A 20,200-nucleotide genomic window follows, 5' to 3' on the forward strand; every position below is an offset into this window, starting at 1 on the left:
GAATGACCCAGCGAATGGTCAGCCAGGAGGGGAACACTCAGAATATATATGAACTATGGTCATATTAAACCCATCATGAACCTAGTTGGAAAGGAAGATTATTTATAATGAAGTATCTGTAACTTTGGAAACACAAAGGTCCAATTGCAGGCAGTTGTGCCAAGTGACAGGGTGCCTGTACTTAAACAGAGGTTAAATTGAATTGTCAATTGACTATGCTTGCAAATCACCAACCTGTATTACTGAGGCCAAAGCCAGCAGTGATGCAGTCTTAAGAGAAAGCACACGTAATTCAACATAGTCCAGAGGCCCCTTGAGCACTTTTTGGACCAAGTTAGGTTCCAAGTCGGGGCTGTAGCCAGCAAGGAGGATTTAGCTGCCCCGCCCCCTAGGAATTATTATTAAATCATGTTTTCCCATAGAGGTGCCGGTTTCAGGTGCATGATACGCAGATATAATGACCACATAAACTTTGAGCATAGACAGAGTGAGCCCTCCGTCTGATCGCTCTTAAAAAAATTTTATGTATTTCAGGTATGGGGTAGTTCACTGGGTCTTTGCCGTGTGAAAAGCACCAATTAGTGAACACATTCTCACTACGTCTCGTAGACAGCACTCTAGCCAGTAAAGGTGACATATATACGCCACTACTGTTGTGTTGTCCAAATATATCAGAATGTGGTGATTCACAATATTGGAATGAAAAGCTCTCAAAGCTAGAAAGACAGCTAGTAGGTGTTGACATGTCACGGCCTGTCCAGGTGTCGAAAGTCGGGCGTCCATTACATACCACGCCCAAACCTGTGTTGGATGCATTTGTGGTCAGCACTTCCCTTCTGAAAACTTGACCCAGCATAACAACCTGTTGGTAGAAGGCTAGTGCTGTCTATGGTACTTGAGCAGCCAGACAGTAGTGAGTCACCGCAATGCACATGAAAATGAAATTACTTCAGTGGAAGTGGGTTTTTTAAGTTAAAACTGAAACAGACACAGAAAATGGGCTGTACACGCTCATTCATGAGGTGCGCACTTGGACCACAGATTGTGCTTGATCGTTGTAAACCCCAGCTCTGACATGCATTTGCATCTACTATGGATTTGCGCAGCAGGACAGCAAGCTTAGTCATTCATATGAAACAACCTCTATCTCGTTCTTTGTGAGAAGATTGTGTATTGTGTATCTTCGGACGGAACCACAGAAGACGGAACACCTTTGAAACGGGGTGGCCGACGTGCAAATTGGATCCTATAGCCATGTTCGATTGTTTTTAGCACCCAGTCGGAATGCCAGTAAGAGTTCGCCATGTGTATTGGGACAGAGGACAACTTGGTATGTTCATAACATGATATAATGTGGGCTTTGAATTGGGAAAGCTCTTTATTGAAAAAGTGTGAGCGTCTCGTGCGAGTGCTGTACTCTTTTTGCTGTCTTTGTATGTTCATACATGATATAATGCGCCACTCACCATTGGGAAGCGGTTGTGCATAATGTGCTAACTTTATTGCATGTGATTAATGTGAGACACAGAAAACAACATTTTGAACAACAATATTCCTTTTCTGACAAACAGCAGTGGGGAAGAAGGAAGCAGCATTGTGTCAGGAGTGCGGGGGATTTTTCCCATCGGCGCGGGGCTTGCGCTGATGCCAATAACTTCATTTGGGCCACTGCTTGCGTGGCTCGGCGGAATTTGGCAGCACTGAGGCAGCAGGTGTGGGGGTTTTAGCTGGGCACTGGCATGAGACAGAGAGGGAGCGAGCCGGTTGTGATGAAGTACTGTTCCGTTTTAGCCTAAAACGTCTCATAGCCTGTGAATGTTGCTGAGTCATGATGTAGCGCTCAGCAAATCTATCCACAGAGCATTAAAAGGACACTTACGATACGACATCTTTAAAAAAATTCAAACATGGGGGCCTTCAAAGATTCAAAGAAAAGAAAAATTCAAAGATGCGGTGGCAACTGAGATTCCTCCTCCGCCACCCGAATTGAGGCGAGTCACTACGCCACCACGAGAACTTGGAGTGCATTGGGAATTGGGCATTCCAAACTGGGGAGAAAAAAGATGGGGACACATAAGTGGCTCTTTTAGTATTATAAATATATAAACATATACACAATAACACTATAGCTTATAAGGATACAAAACTCCTGCTGAAGTGCTGCAGGGAATCAGGAAGCTGAAGCGGTCCGTTCACCAGCGAAGCGTCAAGGAGGTGTAAATGTTCACTGGAACACTGCAGGTGAGTGGAGAATCTTCTCGTTTCCATGAAGATACTGCCCGCTGACTCATTTATGTTGATGGCGAAGTAGTAGAGGGCCTCTATACGAAAGATGAATTGCTGTCTTAAAAGATGAAAATTCGGAGTAATGGTGTTTGCGCTCCTGCTTTTTTAGCGGACAGCTTCACACCTAAAAGGGCAGGGCTCAAACGCCATAGCCAATATTAGAACAGGCATTATTGTAGAGTGGTTTCAACTAGGTTGTGTAGAAGGACACGCTCCTTATGTCAGCTTAGTGACGCAATGTCAAGTGTACTGAGTCGTAAGGGAACTGTAAATTTCCACCAAAATACCATAATGAAGAGCGGAGGAGGGCGGGGCTGGAACAACGCACGCCCAGTCCTCAATCAGCCTGATGGGGACGAGCGAGGGATAAAGCCGGTGACGATGGTTCGAGAGAGAGGGAGAGAATGACATGCAGCTGCTCTGTGTGTTTATGTTTGTGTGTTTTCCGTTCAGTTTATCATTAATCTATTATTTATATTGCCAAGCCGGTTCTCGCCTCCTCCTTTCCCTTATATATAACAACGATTGCAGTAATAATGATATGTAGCGGGTAACTGTAGTTAGTTACCATACTATATTTTGGGCTTTTTTTGTTACATAAACTATTAGACAAAGTAGATGTGCAATTATATAAGCCTTCGAAATGATCCAAGTCAACATATAGAATCATTTACAATTATTTTTATTATTTCCCCAACGGTACATTAGTATATCAATTCCCATGAGCTAATGTAGAAAAATGACATACAAAAGTTGGTGGATGAACAAAGTGTCTTGATCACAGGTGGAGGTAGGACAGAGTGTCATGTCACACAATTCACACAAAAAAAAAAAATGGCACTGGCAAAGATTATAGATAATTAACTTTTTTATGTGAGAACATTATAGTGAAATAATGTTTGGATTAAAAGTTAGGGAATAATACTAAGCATATCTGTGTTATACATATATATATATATATATATATATATATATATATATATATATATATATATATATATATATATATATATATATTATATTTTTTTTTTTATTTATTTATTTTTTTTTAACTGTATCTCCTCAATCTCACATGCATCGTAAGGTCATCTGGAAAAAGAAATAAAAGAAGAATGAAACCCATTCGATGAAACGTCATAGCAGCAGCAGAGATATTTATCATCTGACTACTCCATCAATCCACACCTATACACAATAATCAACTTGCGAATACACAACTTATATTATGTGTTTGTATGTATATATTTGTATGAATTCATCTGAGGTAGCAAATATTTAATTCGGTTTAACTGTTAAGAATTATATATGAAATAAATTACAGATAGACATTGATTGTCAGTTACAGCAAACAATATCAATGAATCATTTACTTTCCCCACATGCGTGGGAATACCATATCTCTCAGAGCAAAGTACACGTAGACCTTGTTTGTCTAGACATTTATAGAATCTAAAGTACAGGGATAAGAACATTTCCTATTCTTAAGCTGCAAATGATGTGCCAACAAGTATATCACTTTTAACGTTTAAACTTTTTCAAGTTTAAAGATTTTTTGTGTGTTCTCAAATTCTTAAAAAATGAGAGAGAAAATTTTTGGTGGTTATTAAAGAGGTAACATTCACTGGAAATGGCTTAGAAAACATTTTCTGTTATATACAGAATTTGAACTTAAATTCATACCACAGTGTAAACAGTATATACTGTATATATCCATATTTTTTAACATATTCATCACATGCTATATATTGTACATTCATACTGAGCATAGACTACAGAAAACATAAATGTATATGACAAAAAGAATGTTAAATATGTATAATTTGACAATACTATTCACATAACATTTAACCATAAATGATGAATACATTAAAAAAAACAATATATGAGTTGTGATGGAATAAGAAATTTTTTCAGAATTTTTTTTGATTTCGCTATCAGTTGTTAATGCTCTCACTGATAAACCAAAATAGTGTTGATTGTATGCTTGCAGGTTAGTGGTTTGCACCACTGGTAATGTCCACTAAATTAGTTTAAAAATTCCAACGATCCATATTCATGTCTCAAAAAAATTTATTCAACCCAATAGTTACTATTTTTCAACAAGTTCACATAATAGAACCTCTGAACTTATGACGATCCTTAATTTTTCCATAGAACTGCAATAAAAATGACTTGGCATCCGAGACACCATTCCAAAAAATATTGACCACAGGTCAATAGAATTCAGGTTGCACATTGGAGATTTGATCTGTAGATCACTCTTAAGGCATCAATGACATAAGTGTGTCACTAGAGGCTGAGGCTGTCAACTAAAGCAGGGGGGACAGACTCCCTCATCTGTTGTTTAAGCTCAGAGATGGTACGCTCCAGCCTTTCTCTGGCCTCCCTTTCCCTGCGTAGCTCCTCCTGCAGCTCCTCACGGTCTTCCTCAGCACGATCCAGCCTTTGACGCAGTTCTGATAACTACAAATGCACAGGAGGTCATTAGTCAACTACAGGGTTGCACTTAAATAACTCAAACCAAATCAGATGGTGACCATCCTAACATCTCTTTGTATACAAATTTATACAGAATATGAGTCAATCATAACTTTTAATCTGAAAAGTAGTACAAAAGCGTGATAATCCATTGACTTGAAATAAAGTTCCCTCATCAGGACAGATTGATGCTAGCTTCTAATTATTTTGGTGTGTGTGAGATTGGTTGATACCTGTTTGGCATAGATGGTTTCTTGGTGTTGCTCTGTACCCAGCTCATAGCATCTGCAGCCTTGCTGCCTCAGCTGGTCGAGTCGAGACTTCAGCTTTCTCTGTTCCTGTTGGACCTCGCCCAGCCTCTGAGCATGCTCAGTCTGCACAGCCTCCAGTTCTCCATGCAGGTCACGGTTTTCTATGGCTTCACCTGGACACAGAGCCTCCAGCTCCTGTTTTCCAGTAGCAGGGTGAAAAAGGGGCAAAAAGAGACATCAGATCCTCACTTCAAGCACGTACTGTTAAAAGATGCTTAAAGATACAGACACAACAGCTCTGTTCTAAACCTAGTGGCCTGCCATACTGTGTACTGCTTACATAGACAGGGAGCTCACTAGGTTTTGGAACAGGGCACATGCATATTTTATTGTAATCTTGGTGGTGTAAAAACCTTTTCAAGCTGTTTCTGTCTGAGTAGCGTCGAGAGAAGTTTCTCATGTTGAGCACTGTACATCTGAAGGAGTTCCATCACCATGCCGTCCTGACTGTGCTCTGCATTAATACCAACAGGCCGCTTACAATCTGGCATATATAACTTCTGCCATTCATCTGGACTGCCATCCTCAGATTGGCCATTTGTGTGACTTGTTTTTTTCTGCCCTGTATTAAACAGATTCAGAAAGCGATCTTTCATTAAGAAACACATACTGTACGTTCATCTGTGTAATGTCACTGATGGTGGATGCAAACTGACGAACCTGAAAATGGGTGCATCTTTGTGTCAGAGTTGTCTACATCTTGTCTCTTGTCACCCTGAGAGTCTCCATGTTTGGCTGAACCGCCCAGCGTCTCTATTCTTGGAGAACCCATTTCCTTTTCAGGCACACACCAAGGGTGTTGTGCCAAGTTGTTACCTGCCAGCCTGTCTGGCATGTACTGGTAACAACTGGAAAGGAGAAAAAATAATGAAAGTTACTTTTGTGTACTTCAACTTCTACTAGTTAACGAATTACAGTGTATGTATGTGTGTGTGTGTGTGTGTATATATATATATATACACATGTACACACACACACATTTATATTAATATTAATGTTGCATAAAATAATGGAAGTTACTTTTGTATACTATTTAAAAAATGATATTATATATATATATATATATATATATATATATATATATATATATATATATATATATATATATATATACATACATACATTTATATTTATATTAATGTTATTTATTTTTGGGATAAACTATGACCTAATTGTTTTTGTTTTTTGTGAGATGAAATCAATAAATTTCTTAAAAAGAGATAGTTATGCATAAAAAGAACCTTTGCCACATCAAGTCATGATTGGGGTCCTCTTTCAGACTGGCAATCAAATGTGAGTCGAACACAAAAGCAGGTGAAGATACTCCCTTCAAGAGACAGATAAAAAGAACTCGTTAGCCCAGCTTTTCAAACAAAGCAAGATTGATTGACACATTATGTGTTAATGCAGGTTACGCTTTATCGACTTTCCCTCTGAGATTCTCACATTGAGAAATTCTAAACAGGGTGTGTAAAGACAAATTTAGCTCTTTTGATTCATTCTATTACATAGAGACCTGTACGTCTGTGCTGTGTTTCACTTCCTAATACAGACAGGAACCTGCATTTGAATGCAGCAAATATGGACGCTTCTTCTATCCGCAGTCAGTAACGTAAGCTGCTTTAATTTAAATGAGCCATCTGATCTGACCCATAAAGCCTCACCAGTGGCAGTGTAAACCTATAAAATAAACACACACACCCATACGGTGCCGAGACAAAAATTTCCTTTATTGTCATAGTATAACAATTCACGTGTCCTCAAAAGTCCCTCCACTGTGGTTTCGTAGCACGTTCTTGAAATAATTGTTTGTTTAAGAGCTTCATTTGATACATGTGAATTTCTTTTATGGAACTGGAGCCTTTCTGGAGTTAAGAATGGTTTTGTTTATGTCCACAAGAAGCAAAACAGGCATTGCAGGTTTATAAACACACACACATACACAAAAATGCTTTCATACATTTACATGTGAAGTCATGTGTGAGAACTCTAGACAACTATGGGCGGGGGAGGGGTGTACTGTCTGGGGTCCGTCACGTGGCGCTCAAGGCACGAGGACTCTAATCTACACTGATATTTACAACATGAGCTGGACAGTCGCTCCTAATGCACTACAATAATGACATGATTCATTGGTGACCTGGTGAAATAACTCAAATGCACAAGATCTGCCTATGAACTTCATCCATTAGACTTGACCTTACCTTAAAGGAATATTCCGGGTACAATACTTAATCAACACCATTTGTGGCATAATGTTGATTACAAAAAAGATAATAATAAATCTCTCTCTCTCTCTCTCTCTCTCTCTATATATATATATAAATAAAAGGCAGAAATGTGAGGCATATAATGTTATAAAAGCACTTACACTAATAATTCTGTTAAAACTTTTGTGTATTGTTTAAATAATTTTTTCTGTTGATTAGGGGTTTATGGTTTACGAAGATTGGTAAGCAAGTTTATCGCACTTAAATCATGTTAACATGTATATTGTTTATGTCTTGTGGCTACACTTTTGAAACGGTGAGTATTTTAACATTTACAGGTTGGCCCCATTTACTACCATTGTAAGTGCCTCAGTGTAACATGAGCTTTTTTAGACTTTACCTTTTTTTTTTTTTTTTTTTAAGAAAAGGAGAGATAAATCTAAATATATTTTCTTGGTAATCAATATTATGCCCAAATGCAAGTTTAACTTGCATTGAACCCAGAATATTCCTTTAACTTTGTCATTAAAGTGCCCATTAAAGGGCATTTCAGTGTAATTGGCTGCATACATACTCATAAAATTGTGACTTTGCAGAGAAATAGAAATGTATGTTATAGTTATATATGTAATTTTATATATATATATATATATAAAATTAAAAGATTAGTCAAGCAGTATTGTGATAGATAGATAGATAGATAGATAGATAGATAGATAGATAGATAGATAGATAGATAGATAGATAGATAGATAGATAGATAGATAGATAGATAGATAGATAGATAGATAGATAGATAGCTAGATTCTGCAATGCTCACACAGACATACTGTATATTACATATTAAATGATTCTGTCAAACAGCAAATCTTGTCTGCATCGGAAGAGATGGCTTTTCCGAGAACAGCGGTTGCTGTGGATGTTGTTGAGTCTCTCACTAAGCATTATATAATGAGATGGGAATTCACTGAATGCTCTGAATATTCATTGGCTGAGCAGGAGGCTGGAGCCGGGGGTCTGTATTCTGACTGGCTGGGACAGAGGTCCTGCAGGGTGAATGCCGGGCCTGCAAAGGGGGGAGCAATACTCTGCAGGCACATGTAACAGAATGTCCCAGCCACTCTCTCTATTTTTTTGCTCATTCTTTCCTCATCTGTCTATTTTTTTTTTTTGTCCCTCCAGCCCACTCCCCCCACTGTTTCTCTCCCCTGTTGCCGTGGCTCCCGCTGTTTGTGCAGACTCTGTCAGGAGTTTGAGAGTCTAGTGACCCGGTTTGAACCACGTTCAGCCATTTCCTTTGGAGGGAAACATCTGGTGCAGCATGAGAGCTGGATTCAGCTGACCCAACATTAGATTTGCTGTTTACTTTCCACTCAAAACATTTACAAAAATTTGAGTACCAAGAGAAATATTGCCTCTCATGCGACAAATGTTTTTTTCATGAGTAATTGCTTATAGGGTGAAACTTGCGAAATCTGTCCGTTTTATTTTAAAAAGTATATAAAATATATTTTGATTAAAGAAAATAAAGTAAATTTTTATAACCATTTATAACCATAAATTATAATTCTTAAAATCATGACTTTCTTTCTCACAAACAAAAATATTTTTAAGGATATATGAAAATATCTACACACGCATCGTGCAAGGAAGTGTAATCGAGTTTCTCTCATAAATGTGCCAAGGAGACTGCAGATGTCAAGATTTGTTTTACATTTTACATTTGTTACATTTTGGTCTGTTTCTCACCCAAAACTAACTGTATCACTTCAGAAGACATGGATTAATCCATTTGAGTCATATGGAATAACTTTATGCTGCCTCTATGTCCTTGAAAGTCTTGGACCCCACTGAATTGCATTGATTGGATATAAACACATCATACAGTACATTTGTGGAATTTAGCTGATGAATGCAATTGGAGCAATTCATATTTATATGCAGCTGTACTACAAAATGTATTGCTAAAAATACAGATAATGTAGTGTTAAATTTTAAAATAAGTAGAAGATTGCAGCTATGACATTTAAAAATTATTTCTCCATTAATACCTTTAGTTAATTACTGCTTCCTAATAAATATACACAGATGGAGATGCTTACCTGATGTGGATGCTGCTTCTCCTGCTGGTATTTCCCCTTCATATCCTCCAGAGTCTTCTGCAGCTTCTCTACATCCGCTGTTCCCAAGTGTCTGTGTGCTAGCTGTAGATAGCAGGCCCACTTGGCTGAGTCAAAGCCCCAGTGGCATGTGCGTTTGTCTGGCTGTCGGTGGGAGTGCATGACAAACCGCTCGGGGCAGAAGAGCTTTCGGCACTGGGAGCAATGGATACAGGGTGCATCCTGGCTGGTGTAAAGCTGGGGCACAAACAGGCCTTGACACTTCCCCAGACATTGGTGTTCCACCCAAAATCCTCCTGATTCCTCAGAATCTTTGTCTTTCTCATCTCCAACAACATAGAATTTGTGTGACTCATGAGAGAGATCCTCACCTGGATGGAGCAATGTGTTGCAAAGGCGCTGAGCATCGGTCAATGTGATAAGGCCACAGGATGGAGTCCCTGGAGGAAGGACACCCAGCATTTTGAGGACATGCAACTGTGTGGCATCACAACGGGAACAGTACAAATACAACTGGTCACACACTGAGTTGATCTGTTGCAAGGAGAACTCCCGCAGAACTGTGTTTAGCATTTGGGGCAGACAGAGACGCAGTTCACCTCCCACAGAGAAACAAGAGATGGATTCGCCCTCCAGACTGCAGAGGCCAAGATCTGTGGAGCTGTCAGGAGGAACTAGTAGGGGCCCCCCCACCACACCTCCCTGAGCCAGAGGGGGCGCCAGCTTATGCTGACCATGATGATCAGAGAATGCAGCTGGGCCACCAAGAGAACACTGGCTGCTCAGAGAGAACTGCGCTAGGGTGTGTTTCAAACCAGGGCTGAGATCTGGATTGGACTCCACCGCGTTTGTTGCCTTGGACACCTGATCCCCACAAGCAACGCTGGAGCCAAGAGAGGTTTCTGGGATTTTTTTGCAGGACAGATTGAGAGCAGCCATCACACGTTTCTTCATGGGTGTGCCGTCTACACCATTGCATCTCATCAACCTCTTTATTGGTACTTTAAGAAGTGCCTGGTCCTTGGGGAGGACTTGGTGGATATTCAAAGTGGTTGCCATAATGCTGTTTATGGATAGCGGTAAGTGGTCTTCAGATGCACAGAGGAAGTTTTCAAGATGGCAGGGCTCTTATAAGTGGATCATGGTGAAGGACCGTCAACGACCCAGATGACTGTGAAAAGTCAGAACAAGCACAATAGCTTGATGAAATATAAAAAGCCTTATTGTAAGTGACTTGTAAAAAGAAACCAAACAGCTCTGCTGCTGTGCGATTTCACATCTCTTATGTTTTTATTTGAAAAAGACCTTTTAAATTTAGCAGTCATCCTGATGAAATCATCATTACTTGAACTTTATAATAGCAAAGTTGTGATGCATTACTTACAACAAAGATATAAGATATTGATGACTAACATGCTTTTAGGTTGCCTTGGATAAGTAGGATAAAAGAGGAGTCAATATACAATTTAAAACATGTTAAAAGACGTGCATTGTTTCTTGAATGCTGTGATCAGTAGATTTAGCATTGCATGAGTGCTTGAGTGGTTTGAGTTCACGGAATATTCTGGGTTGAATAAAAGTTAAGCTCAATCAACAGCATTTGTGGCATAATGTTGATTCCCACGAAAATACTTTAGTCTTCTCTCTCCTTTTCTTTAAATAAAGCTAAATCTGAGTTCCAGTTAGGCACTTACAATGGAAGTGAATGTGGCCAATCCATAAATGTTAAAATGCTCACTGTTTAAAAAGTACAAGACAATATGCATGTAGCATGATTTTAGTGTGGTAAAACGCTTGCTACCCTTTTCTGTGTAAATTTACATTAAAATGTTCAATGTTGTCACCGTGACGATGTGACGGCTTAAAACCTAAAAACAATTATTTATACAATGTTACAGCTCAAATTATGGACAAGTTTAAAAGTATAGTTACTGTAAATGCTTTATAAAATTCTAGCTTCACATTTCTGCCTTAAACCCTCTAACTTGCCTCACTGTAACATTGATTTTTTTTATTTTTTTTATTTTGTTTAAAGGGGGGTAAACAAATGTTTTTGTGGTAATCAACTTTATGCCACAGATGCTATTGTGCGATCTTAACTCGTATTTAACACGAAATATTCCTTTAATTCCATTATAAAACAGAGAATGAATCAGATCATTATAAATTGTAAAGTCTACTTCATAATTTTAAGTTGTCAAGAAATGGGTTTGTATACGGTATCAGTAGCACTCACTGTAATTCTAACTGAATAGTAGTTAGAAAAAACACCTTCATTTTTTGCTGTAACTCTTAAGACTTCAACATAAAACTATAAAACCCTGCTGAAAAAAAAGAAAAGAAAAAAAAAACAGCCCATTTTAGCTAGTTTTGGGTGCACCACAGGATTAAGCTATCGAACTTGAACTGATGCAAACATATCTGATAGGAGAAGACGGCAGTCCGTGAGTCGGTCCAAAAAGCAAATAAAGGCAGCATAATAGTAATCCATAAAACTCCAGTGGTTTAATCCATGTCATCAGAAGCATATAAGTGCGGGTGAGAAACAGATCAATATTTACATTTTTACAATAAATCTTCACTTTCATTTCGACATTTTTCATGCATATCGCCTACTAGTTGGCTGGATAAAGGTGGAGATTTATAGTAAAAAAGGACTTAAATATATCTGTTTCTCACCCACAGCTATCACATCACTTAAATCGAAGATGGCGATTTAACCACTGGAGTCATATGGATTACTTTTATGCTGCCTTTATATGCTTTTTAGAGCTTCAAAGTTCTGGCCACCATTCACTTGCATTGTATGGTCCAACAGAGCTGAGATATTCTTCTAAAAATCTTTATTTGTGTTCTGCAGAAGTCATACACATCTGGAATGGCATAAGGGTGAGTAAATAATGTGAGAATTCTAATTGGTAAACTATTCCTATAAAGGTGCCCTCCGTAGTTTTTGAAAGTATGTCAAAGTGACTTTCATTGGCTTACCATTGACACCTAGTGTCCTGGATTCTGCATCATTCAAACACAGTAATTTTCAGATCCCAATGCTATTGTCGAAATTCACTATGCACAGTAAGCTGGGATACATTTACGTTTGAAGTCATTAAAACTCATTTTTAACCACTCCACAGATTTCATATTAGCAAACTATAGTTTTGTTAAGTCGTTTAGGCCATCTACTTTGTGCATGACTCGAGTAAATTGTTTACAGACTGATTGCTTCACTTTAAATTGACTATCACAATTCCAGTGGGTCAGATGTTTTCATACACTAAGTTAACTGTGCCTTTTAAGCAGCTTGGAAAATTCCAGAAAATGATGTCAATCCTTTACACAATTAGCAAATTAGCTTCTGATAGGCTAATTGGAGTCTATATGAAGTGTACCTGTGGATATATTTTAAAGTCTATCTTCAAACTCAGTGCCTCTTTGCTTGACATCATGGGACAATCTAAATAAATCAGCCAAGACAACAGAAAAATAAAAAGTGGATCTCCACAACTTCCAAATGCCTGAAGGTACCACGTTCATCTGTACAAACAATAGTACACAAGTATAAATACCATGGGACCATTCAGCCATCACACCGCTGAGGAAGGACACGGATTCTGTTTCCTACAGATGAACATAGTATGGTGCAAAAAGTGCAAATCAATCCCAGAACAACAGCAAAGGACCTTCTGAAGATGCTGGAGGAAACAGGTAGACAAGTATCTATATCCACAGTAAAACTAGTCTTATCTCGACATAACCTGAAAGTCTGCGCCGCAAGGAAGAAGTCAGTGCTCCAAATCCCCCATAAAAAAAGCCAGACTATAGTTTGCAAGTGCACATGGGGACAAAGATCTTACTTTTTGTAGAAATGTCCACTGGTCTGATGAAACAAATATTAAACTGTTTGGCCATAATGACCATCGTTATGTTTGGAGGAAAAAAAAGGGTGAGGCTTGAAAGCCGAAGAACACCATCCCAACTGTTGTGGCAGCTTCATGTTGTGGGGAGTTGTGGAAAAATTGCTTAAGGACAACAAAGTCAAGGTATTGGAGTGGCAATCACAAAGCTCTGACTTCATTTGAGGACAGAACTGAAAAAGCACGTGAGAGCAAGGAGGCCTACAAACCTGACTCCGTCACACCAGTTCTTTCTGGAGGAATGGGCCAAAATTTCAGCAACTTATTGTGAGAAGCTTGTGGAAGGTTACCCAAAACGTTTGACCTAAGTTAAACAATCTAAAGGCAATGCTACCAAATACTAACAAAGTGTATGTAAACATCTGACCCAATGGGAATGTGATGAAAGAAATAAAAGCTGAAATAAATCATTCTCTCTACTATTATTCTGACATTTGTGATCAGTGATTGTGTCAGTTAGTGATCCTAACTGACCTAAGACATTAATGTTTTCTACAATTAAATGTCAGGAATTATGAAAAACTGAGTTTAAACGTATTTGACTAAAGTGTATCTAAACTTCTGACTTCAACTGTAATCCATGAATGAAAGTCTTCAATATTAAAGATTAAGCAAGTAGTATCCAGCTGGTCATGTGATCCTAACATGGCTGCCCCCATAAGGTGCCCCTGCTCCATGTAGAATAAAACAGCTTTTATAAGTGACTGAGCACTTCATCTCACATGAATGGTCATAATGATTTCATACATATGTTTCCTCAAGGACAGAGCAATATTGTTACAAATTAATCATCTCTGTAATGTGCTGTGGAAGGCTGTATGTGATAGATATACTTTCATACCACATGTCTGATTACTCACAGCAAGACGCCACGCCCCTCCCCCTCCCACAGGTTTTCCTCATGGTAAGAGATCCGCCCCTTCTCCTCTGACTTGGTAATGACATTCACTCCTGACAGAGACCTCTGCGGGACTACCCCCAATATGTTCCCACATTTCACAACAAACTGTGAACGCAACCCCTCGTGAAGATCTAATTACGAGAGGATCCTCCTTACTTTAATACAAAGATTTGAGTTATGCCCACTCAAGTACGGCCAACGCAATGATACATTAAAGAAACAACCGCAGCTGATTACTGTGAATTATCAAAAGGCATATACGGCTTGTGGACAGTGTCTAAAAGCAATCTTTGAATTTGCCATATGTAAAATACAACTGAAGCAGTCAAAGAGATTAAAAGCATCCAGTGCGATAATACACTAAAGGAGGCATGTAATGGCTCGAGATATCATAACAAGACAATCAGAATCTGTCAGAATAGAAGATTATTCCAAATATTAAATGAACAAAATAGAAAATACGTGCTACCGTTGTATAAAATTTGAAGCGAGAGGGGAAAAAAAAACCAAGTATATTCAAGCTTACCTTTAAATCTAAGGTGACAATTTCTCGATTCTTTGACGAGAAGAGAAAAAGAGCGCGTGAATTACTTATATTCTAAATCACGGGACTCCGACTCAAGAGTTCACAGCCGACCGAGCGCCCGTAGCCCCACCACTGATAACAGCCGTGCGGACTTCATGCTGATAGACTCTCAACGTCAATCCACAACCCAACAACCTACGTCACCCGACGGGATGCCTGTTTAGTAAAGCCACGGCTAGACGGCGTGATTTAGAGCGGAGGAAGTCTGTTTCTCGATCTGGGGGCGTCACCCGCATTCCGGCAAGTCCCGCCCTTGACCTAATCTCTCTATGTTATGATTGGTGTGGCAAGATGAGCGACTTCTTGACTGTCCAATAGCTGATTGCCTCTAGGTGCTGCTTACCAATCATAGCCATAGCAACGGATGCAAGACTGACTATTACAATCTAAAGATTTCATCTGGTAAACACGGTGAATGTGTGTGCAAATATTTATAAGAGCTTGAACTCTAGCAGGTTGAATCCGTGTATCATTCGTTTTTCAAAATAAAATAAAAAAAACGACTTGTTTTCGCAATATTTTTTTCCAAAACCAAAATGAAATAACGGATTTCCGTTTTTGTGCTCAAATGAGAAATGGAAAAAACGGATAACGAGCTCTAATCCAATTTTTATATTTTCATTTGACGCACGTTTCGTGACCCGGATGTGACCCGTTACCCTTTACATGCGGGACAATTATCGTTGGACAAGACCGCTGTCACTACTCGATCCGTGGAAGTAAGAGGGTTACCTTAAAGCCAGAAGACATGACCACAGAGAAAATATCTGTTATTTTCCAGGTATGTATTTTTTATTTAAAACTTATGTTATGACTAGTATCTCCTAATTTGGCTGTCACTGAGAAGTTTTGGTTGGTTAACTAGCACCAGCATATCGCTCACTAAATTGATAACATTTATGCATTTGACAGACGCCCAAAGCGACTTACAGAGCCCTTATTACAGGGACAATCCCTCCGGAGCAACCTGGAGTTAAGTGCCTTGATCAAGGACACAATGGTGGTGGCTGTGGGGATCGAACCAGCGACCTCATGATTACCAGTTTACCAGTTATGTGCTTTAGACCACTACACCACCACCACTCGCATTCGCGACAATACTATTAGACTCTCCGTGTCTATAACATTTTCAAGCCAAACCAATTTATACATGCATGAGTGGGGTTTCTTTGCCTAGCACAAAGCTGAATTAAATATTTGATATTATAAAATCACAACAAATGTCAAATGTTCTTAAAAATATCCCTTTCATGACACAAGGCTCTGTTTGTGGAATTTACATTCTATATTTTTTCAAATAAATATAGTGTGTAAATGTTGGTAATATTCTAATTCATATAGCACAAGACTTGTTTTTAGGATTAAATATTCAGTACTTTTTATACAGATATTTGTATAACTATAAATCTATTAAACTCCACGACCGTTTGACCTAGAGACATGAAACTGACTAGCTCTTATCATGGCTAGTTAGGAACATTCCTAAGCAAAAAAGACTATTCGACTTTAGCCCTTGTCTGAGGTAACGTTAGTCTAAGGAGTCTGGGGTCTGATGAGTGTTGGTTGATAGTTAGCTAATTAGTTCATCAGCTTCATCATTTACTAAACTGATCAGATTTAGATAAATTATGTTACAGACGTATCGTTAAAAAACGTGAATCCATGTCACGTTTAGCAGGAAGCTGAAGTTATCCGTGCTATTGGTGGTATGTTCAGTGTACCCTCAGTCAATTGTTAAGATAAAAAAACTTTGTGTGTGTATGTAAAAATTTTATTTTAGGAACACTGTTTAAAGCTTCACTTCTAACCTAAACACCTGTCATAGGTCCAAAAGGAAACTATATATTTGATGGACGACACCAATGTCGCCATATTTCCCCAAACTGATGGTGACTTCAACTGCTTTGACCTCATCGCCAGAGGCCATTATGATGTGCATGGTGATCGCACCACTGTGGCCACTTCAGCAGGGCCACTTCACTCAGGCCAGCCTGTCTGCTTTTCCTTCCACGCCCACCCAGCACAGCCACAAGCTCCTCCTGTCCAGTTCCAAGGAGTACCATATCCAAAACGTTCAGCAGGTGATAAAAGAAAACTTTTAATTCTTGCTAAAACATCCTTTGGCACTACTGTTACTATGTTCTTGTGCTACATTACTTTGCAGAGGTGTGTCCAACTCTGTTTGCTGGTAGCATAATGATATGAAGGAACATGAGGCCAACAGAAAAATTACCATTCATTTAAATTACCATCATTCTGTCCATCATTCAATATTGGTTATTTCTAATATGCTTGGCTTTGTATAAAAACATGTATGTTCCCATCAATATTTAGGAATGTCTTCATTGCTGAAGTCCTGAATGGAAAGCTGGAGACCAGCAAGATGGTTACAGTCCACTTCTCGGAGTTTGAGGCTTGTGTGGCAACAATCACCAGTAAGGTGAAAGAGGCCCTTGGACAGCAGGAGTCAATTATTTTAACAGATAGTCAGGGCAATGAAATAATTGACTCTGATGGAACTAGGGGTATGATTGAAATGATTGCTGTGTAAATGCTATTTTCTGCTATCACTTTAGGGGCTTATCTGCACAAACAGTGAACTCATTTAACAGCTGAATGAGGTGCATACACCTAAGTATTATTCTCACATTAAAGTACATTTTGCATTCATAGCTATCTTGGATGCTTTAACTCTGGTTTTTATACTTTGTTGTCCTATTTCAAAATTCTTAACCAACCTATAAGTTATCAAAAATACAGCAAATATTTGATTGAAAGACAATCATGCCCTATTTTTTTTGTTTATTGCAGGGTCAGCATACTGGAAGCAAAATTCCATTCACAGTATTTGCAGTGCCTGAACAACAGATGGAGCAAGATGGACAAGTAAACAAAAGGTGGAGGTTGAGGTAACTGAATTTAAGCTTATTATTTTATAACTATTTTCATTATTTAATCATTTTTTTTGGCCACCATTCATGTGGTTTCTTTTGGACGACATGTTGGTTAGGCTACAATGCTTCTTACTATAGCTGTAGTTCTAATAACATGTTAAATTGTACATTTAAAATGTTTTTCAGTTGAAGAGAATATACTGGCCTGCAAGAGGTTATAGCAGACCTTGAAGAGGTTGTTGAAGCACCCCAGGGACTAAAGGAAGTGGGATTTGAGTGGATTTGCACATTCCACATTGACAACCACCCTGTCTCTTTCAGAGGCTGAAGTAGCTTCTTTAAGAGTGGTCTTTGCCTGTCTTGTCTGCAAAGGTTGGTACTGTTTTACTAAGGATCAGTGGGAAGGTGGAATGAGATATCAGATGCACTACAAACTACACTTACTGTATGTTTGTGTTGTGATATACGTATCTCAAATGATGTGTGGATTGCCTTTTATATTTGGTCATCTTAATACAGTTGTTGAGAGTTGTTCTACGTACAGATAGCTTCTTTACTGCTAGATCAGCCATCTATTTAACACAATGAAAATAAATAATAATTACTTTAGAAGGGCCAATGTTTTCAACCTCGGCAGAAGCCTATTCGGGTGTAAGGCATGTATTGCTGAGTGGAACAACAGCCACAGTTACTGCCGAAGTGTTGAGCTGTGGATTTGGAGAACAGCATCCACGAAGTGGCTGGACTCTCTGAGGCGGTGGCACCACTGGAAAATGTATTCCTGTAGAATGTTCTATTCTTTCTGCTATGGTGGCAACAAATGTTTATACAGTTCTTTAGAGTATTGTTTTGTCATGTATAACATTGCACTGTGTTAAAGCTTAAAGCACTTTTTATATTTCTATACTGATTTTATACTGGTTATACTTGAATTTTAATATGGTATGATACAAATACTATCATAGCTTACCAGTTCTTCAGAGTATTGTGTTTTGTTATGTAACAATGTCTAATGTTAAAGCTCAGTGCAGGGTTTACAAGTTTTTGAAAATGTTATGTAATAGACGTGTAATGGTAAAGATGTGTAATGCTAAAGCTTAAATCACCTTTTTCAGTATTATAGTCACACGTTAAGATATTGTGGCACTCAGTGCAGGTTTACAAGTTTTTAATACTTTTATACTTGTATTTTGACATTAAAAGAAATATGCAGAGTTCTGATCAAATTCTATTATTTCTATGTGTTTATTCATCTGCAATTGAGCTTACAAAATCAGTTTGTCACAAATCTCTGTACAAATATACAGTATATATATTCCTAGTTTAACATATCCCCCCCAACTATATTTATCTTGCATGTATTTCTGTAATATTGATCAGGTAGAACAGTGCCTCCTGAAACACACTATGATCATTGTTAACCACTGTTCCAAAATCAAGAGACATGTCTGGAAACCTCTCTCCGAACAGCTGCTCAGCATGACATCAGTCTTGCTCTGCCGAAAACGGGTCAGAGCCAAAGACAGATACCCAAGTCAGGGAGGACCCCAACTCCTGCTCATACATGTGTGCTGCCTCTGCAGCATTGGGGAGCAGCACTGTGGGGATTAGAGCTTGTTATCCGTTTTTTCCATTTCTCATTTGAGCACAAAATCGGAAATTGAAAAAACGGGTCATTATCCGTTATTTCATTTTGGATTTGGAAACGAATATTGAGAAAACAAGTAGTTTTTTGTTTTTAGTTTGAAAAACAAATGATATACTGGTTAGGTTGTTCCCTGGGATTGTTTGATTCTTAATAGCCACAGTCTGAGTATTAATATTGAATACAGCAAATAAGAAATTATTTAAAATGTATCTATTTAGTATTACAAGCTAGTCATAATAAAATGTATATTTTTTTTAACTAATTTATAATTGACTTATTATTAATACATTTTACACTCATGGCAAGTAATAATTGCATAGTTTTTCATGTATGCTATTTTAATCTCTAATATTAGTACCATCATTCTACATCATACTTTGTCCTTAAAATAACTGCTAGGATTATTTACAAATCTGGAAAAAAAAAAAAATTTAATTTTTGATACAAGATGTGAATGAACAGCATCTTCAAGTCCCTATCCACCCACAGTTTACCTCAGTATTTTGTATTTTGAGCACGACTATTGTTTTAGTGTGTCTAAACTACTTTCTGTTTTGCTGTTGTGTAATGATACCTTCAGAAATCTATTTGCATTTTCTTTCTTTCTGTCATGGGTCATGTGGACATTAGCATAATGCAAATAGATACAATTTTACTTTAATTTGCATCAAGGTTTTCATTTCTATACCTTAGCCTCTATCATTGGCTATATTCACACCCTGATATGTACTTAGATGACTCAGTCAAGTGGAAAAATACCTTAATGGATGGATGGACTTTGTATCCTAGGTTATGTGGGTTTGGGATATATTATATCATAAAATCTTGCATAGTAGCCAATGCAGATTTGTT

General features: G+C 38.2%; 1 protein-coding gene across 1 annotated transcript; it reads right to left on the reverse strand.

Annotated features, from left to right (window-relative positions):
• Positions 1-3,350: 3,350 nt before the first annotated feature.
• Positions 3,351-14,940, reverse strand: LOC127635237 (ski-like protein). The gene is made up of 7 exons (XM_052115128.1): positions 14,747-14,940; positions 9,388-10,576; positions 6,317-6,402; positions 5,736-5,923; positions 5,429-5,637; positions 4,998-5,210; positions 3,351-4,749 (listed from the first exon to the last, which is right to left on the reverse strand). Exons 2-7 carry the CDS (start codon positions 10,462-10,464, stop codon positions 4,576-4,578), a joined length of 1,947 nt encoding a protein of 648 aa, XP_051971088.1. The 5' UTR covers positions 10,465-10,576; positions 14,747-14,940; the 3' UTR covers positions 3,351-4,575.
• Between the last annotated feature and the right edge of the window lie 5,260 nt (positions 14,941-20,200).

The sequence above is a fragment of the Xyrauchen texanus genome, chromosome 42, assembly GCF_025860055.1.
Source record: "Xyrauchen texanus isolate HMW12.3.18 chromosome 42, RBS_HiC_50CHRs, whole genome shotgun sequence".
Classification (NCBI taxonomy): Eukaryota; Metazoa; Chordata; class Actinopteri; order Cypriniformes; family Catostomidae; genus Xyrauchen; species Xyrauchen texanus.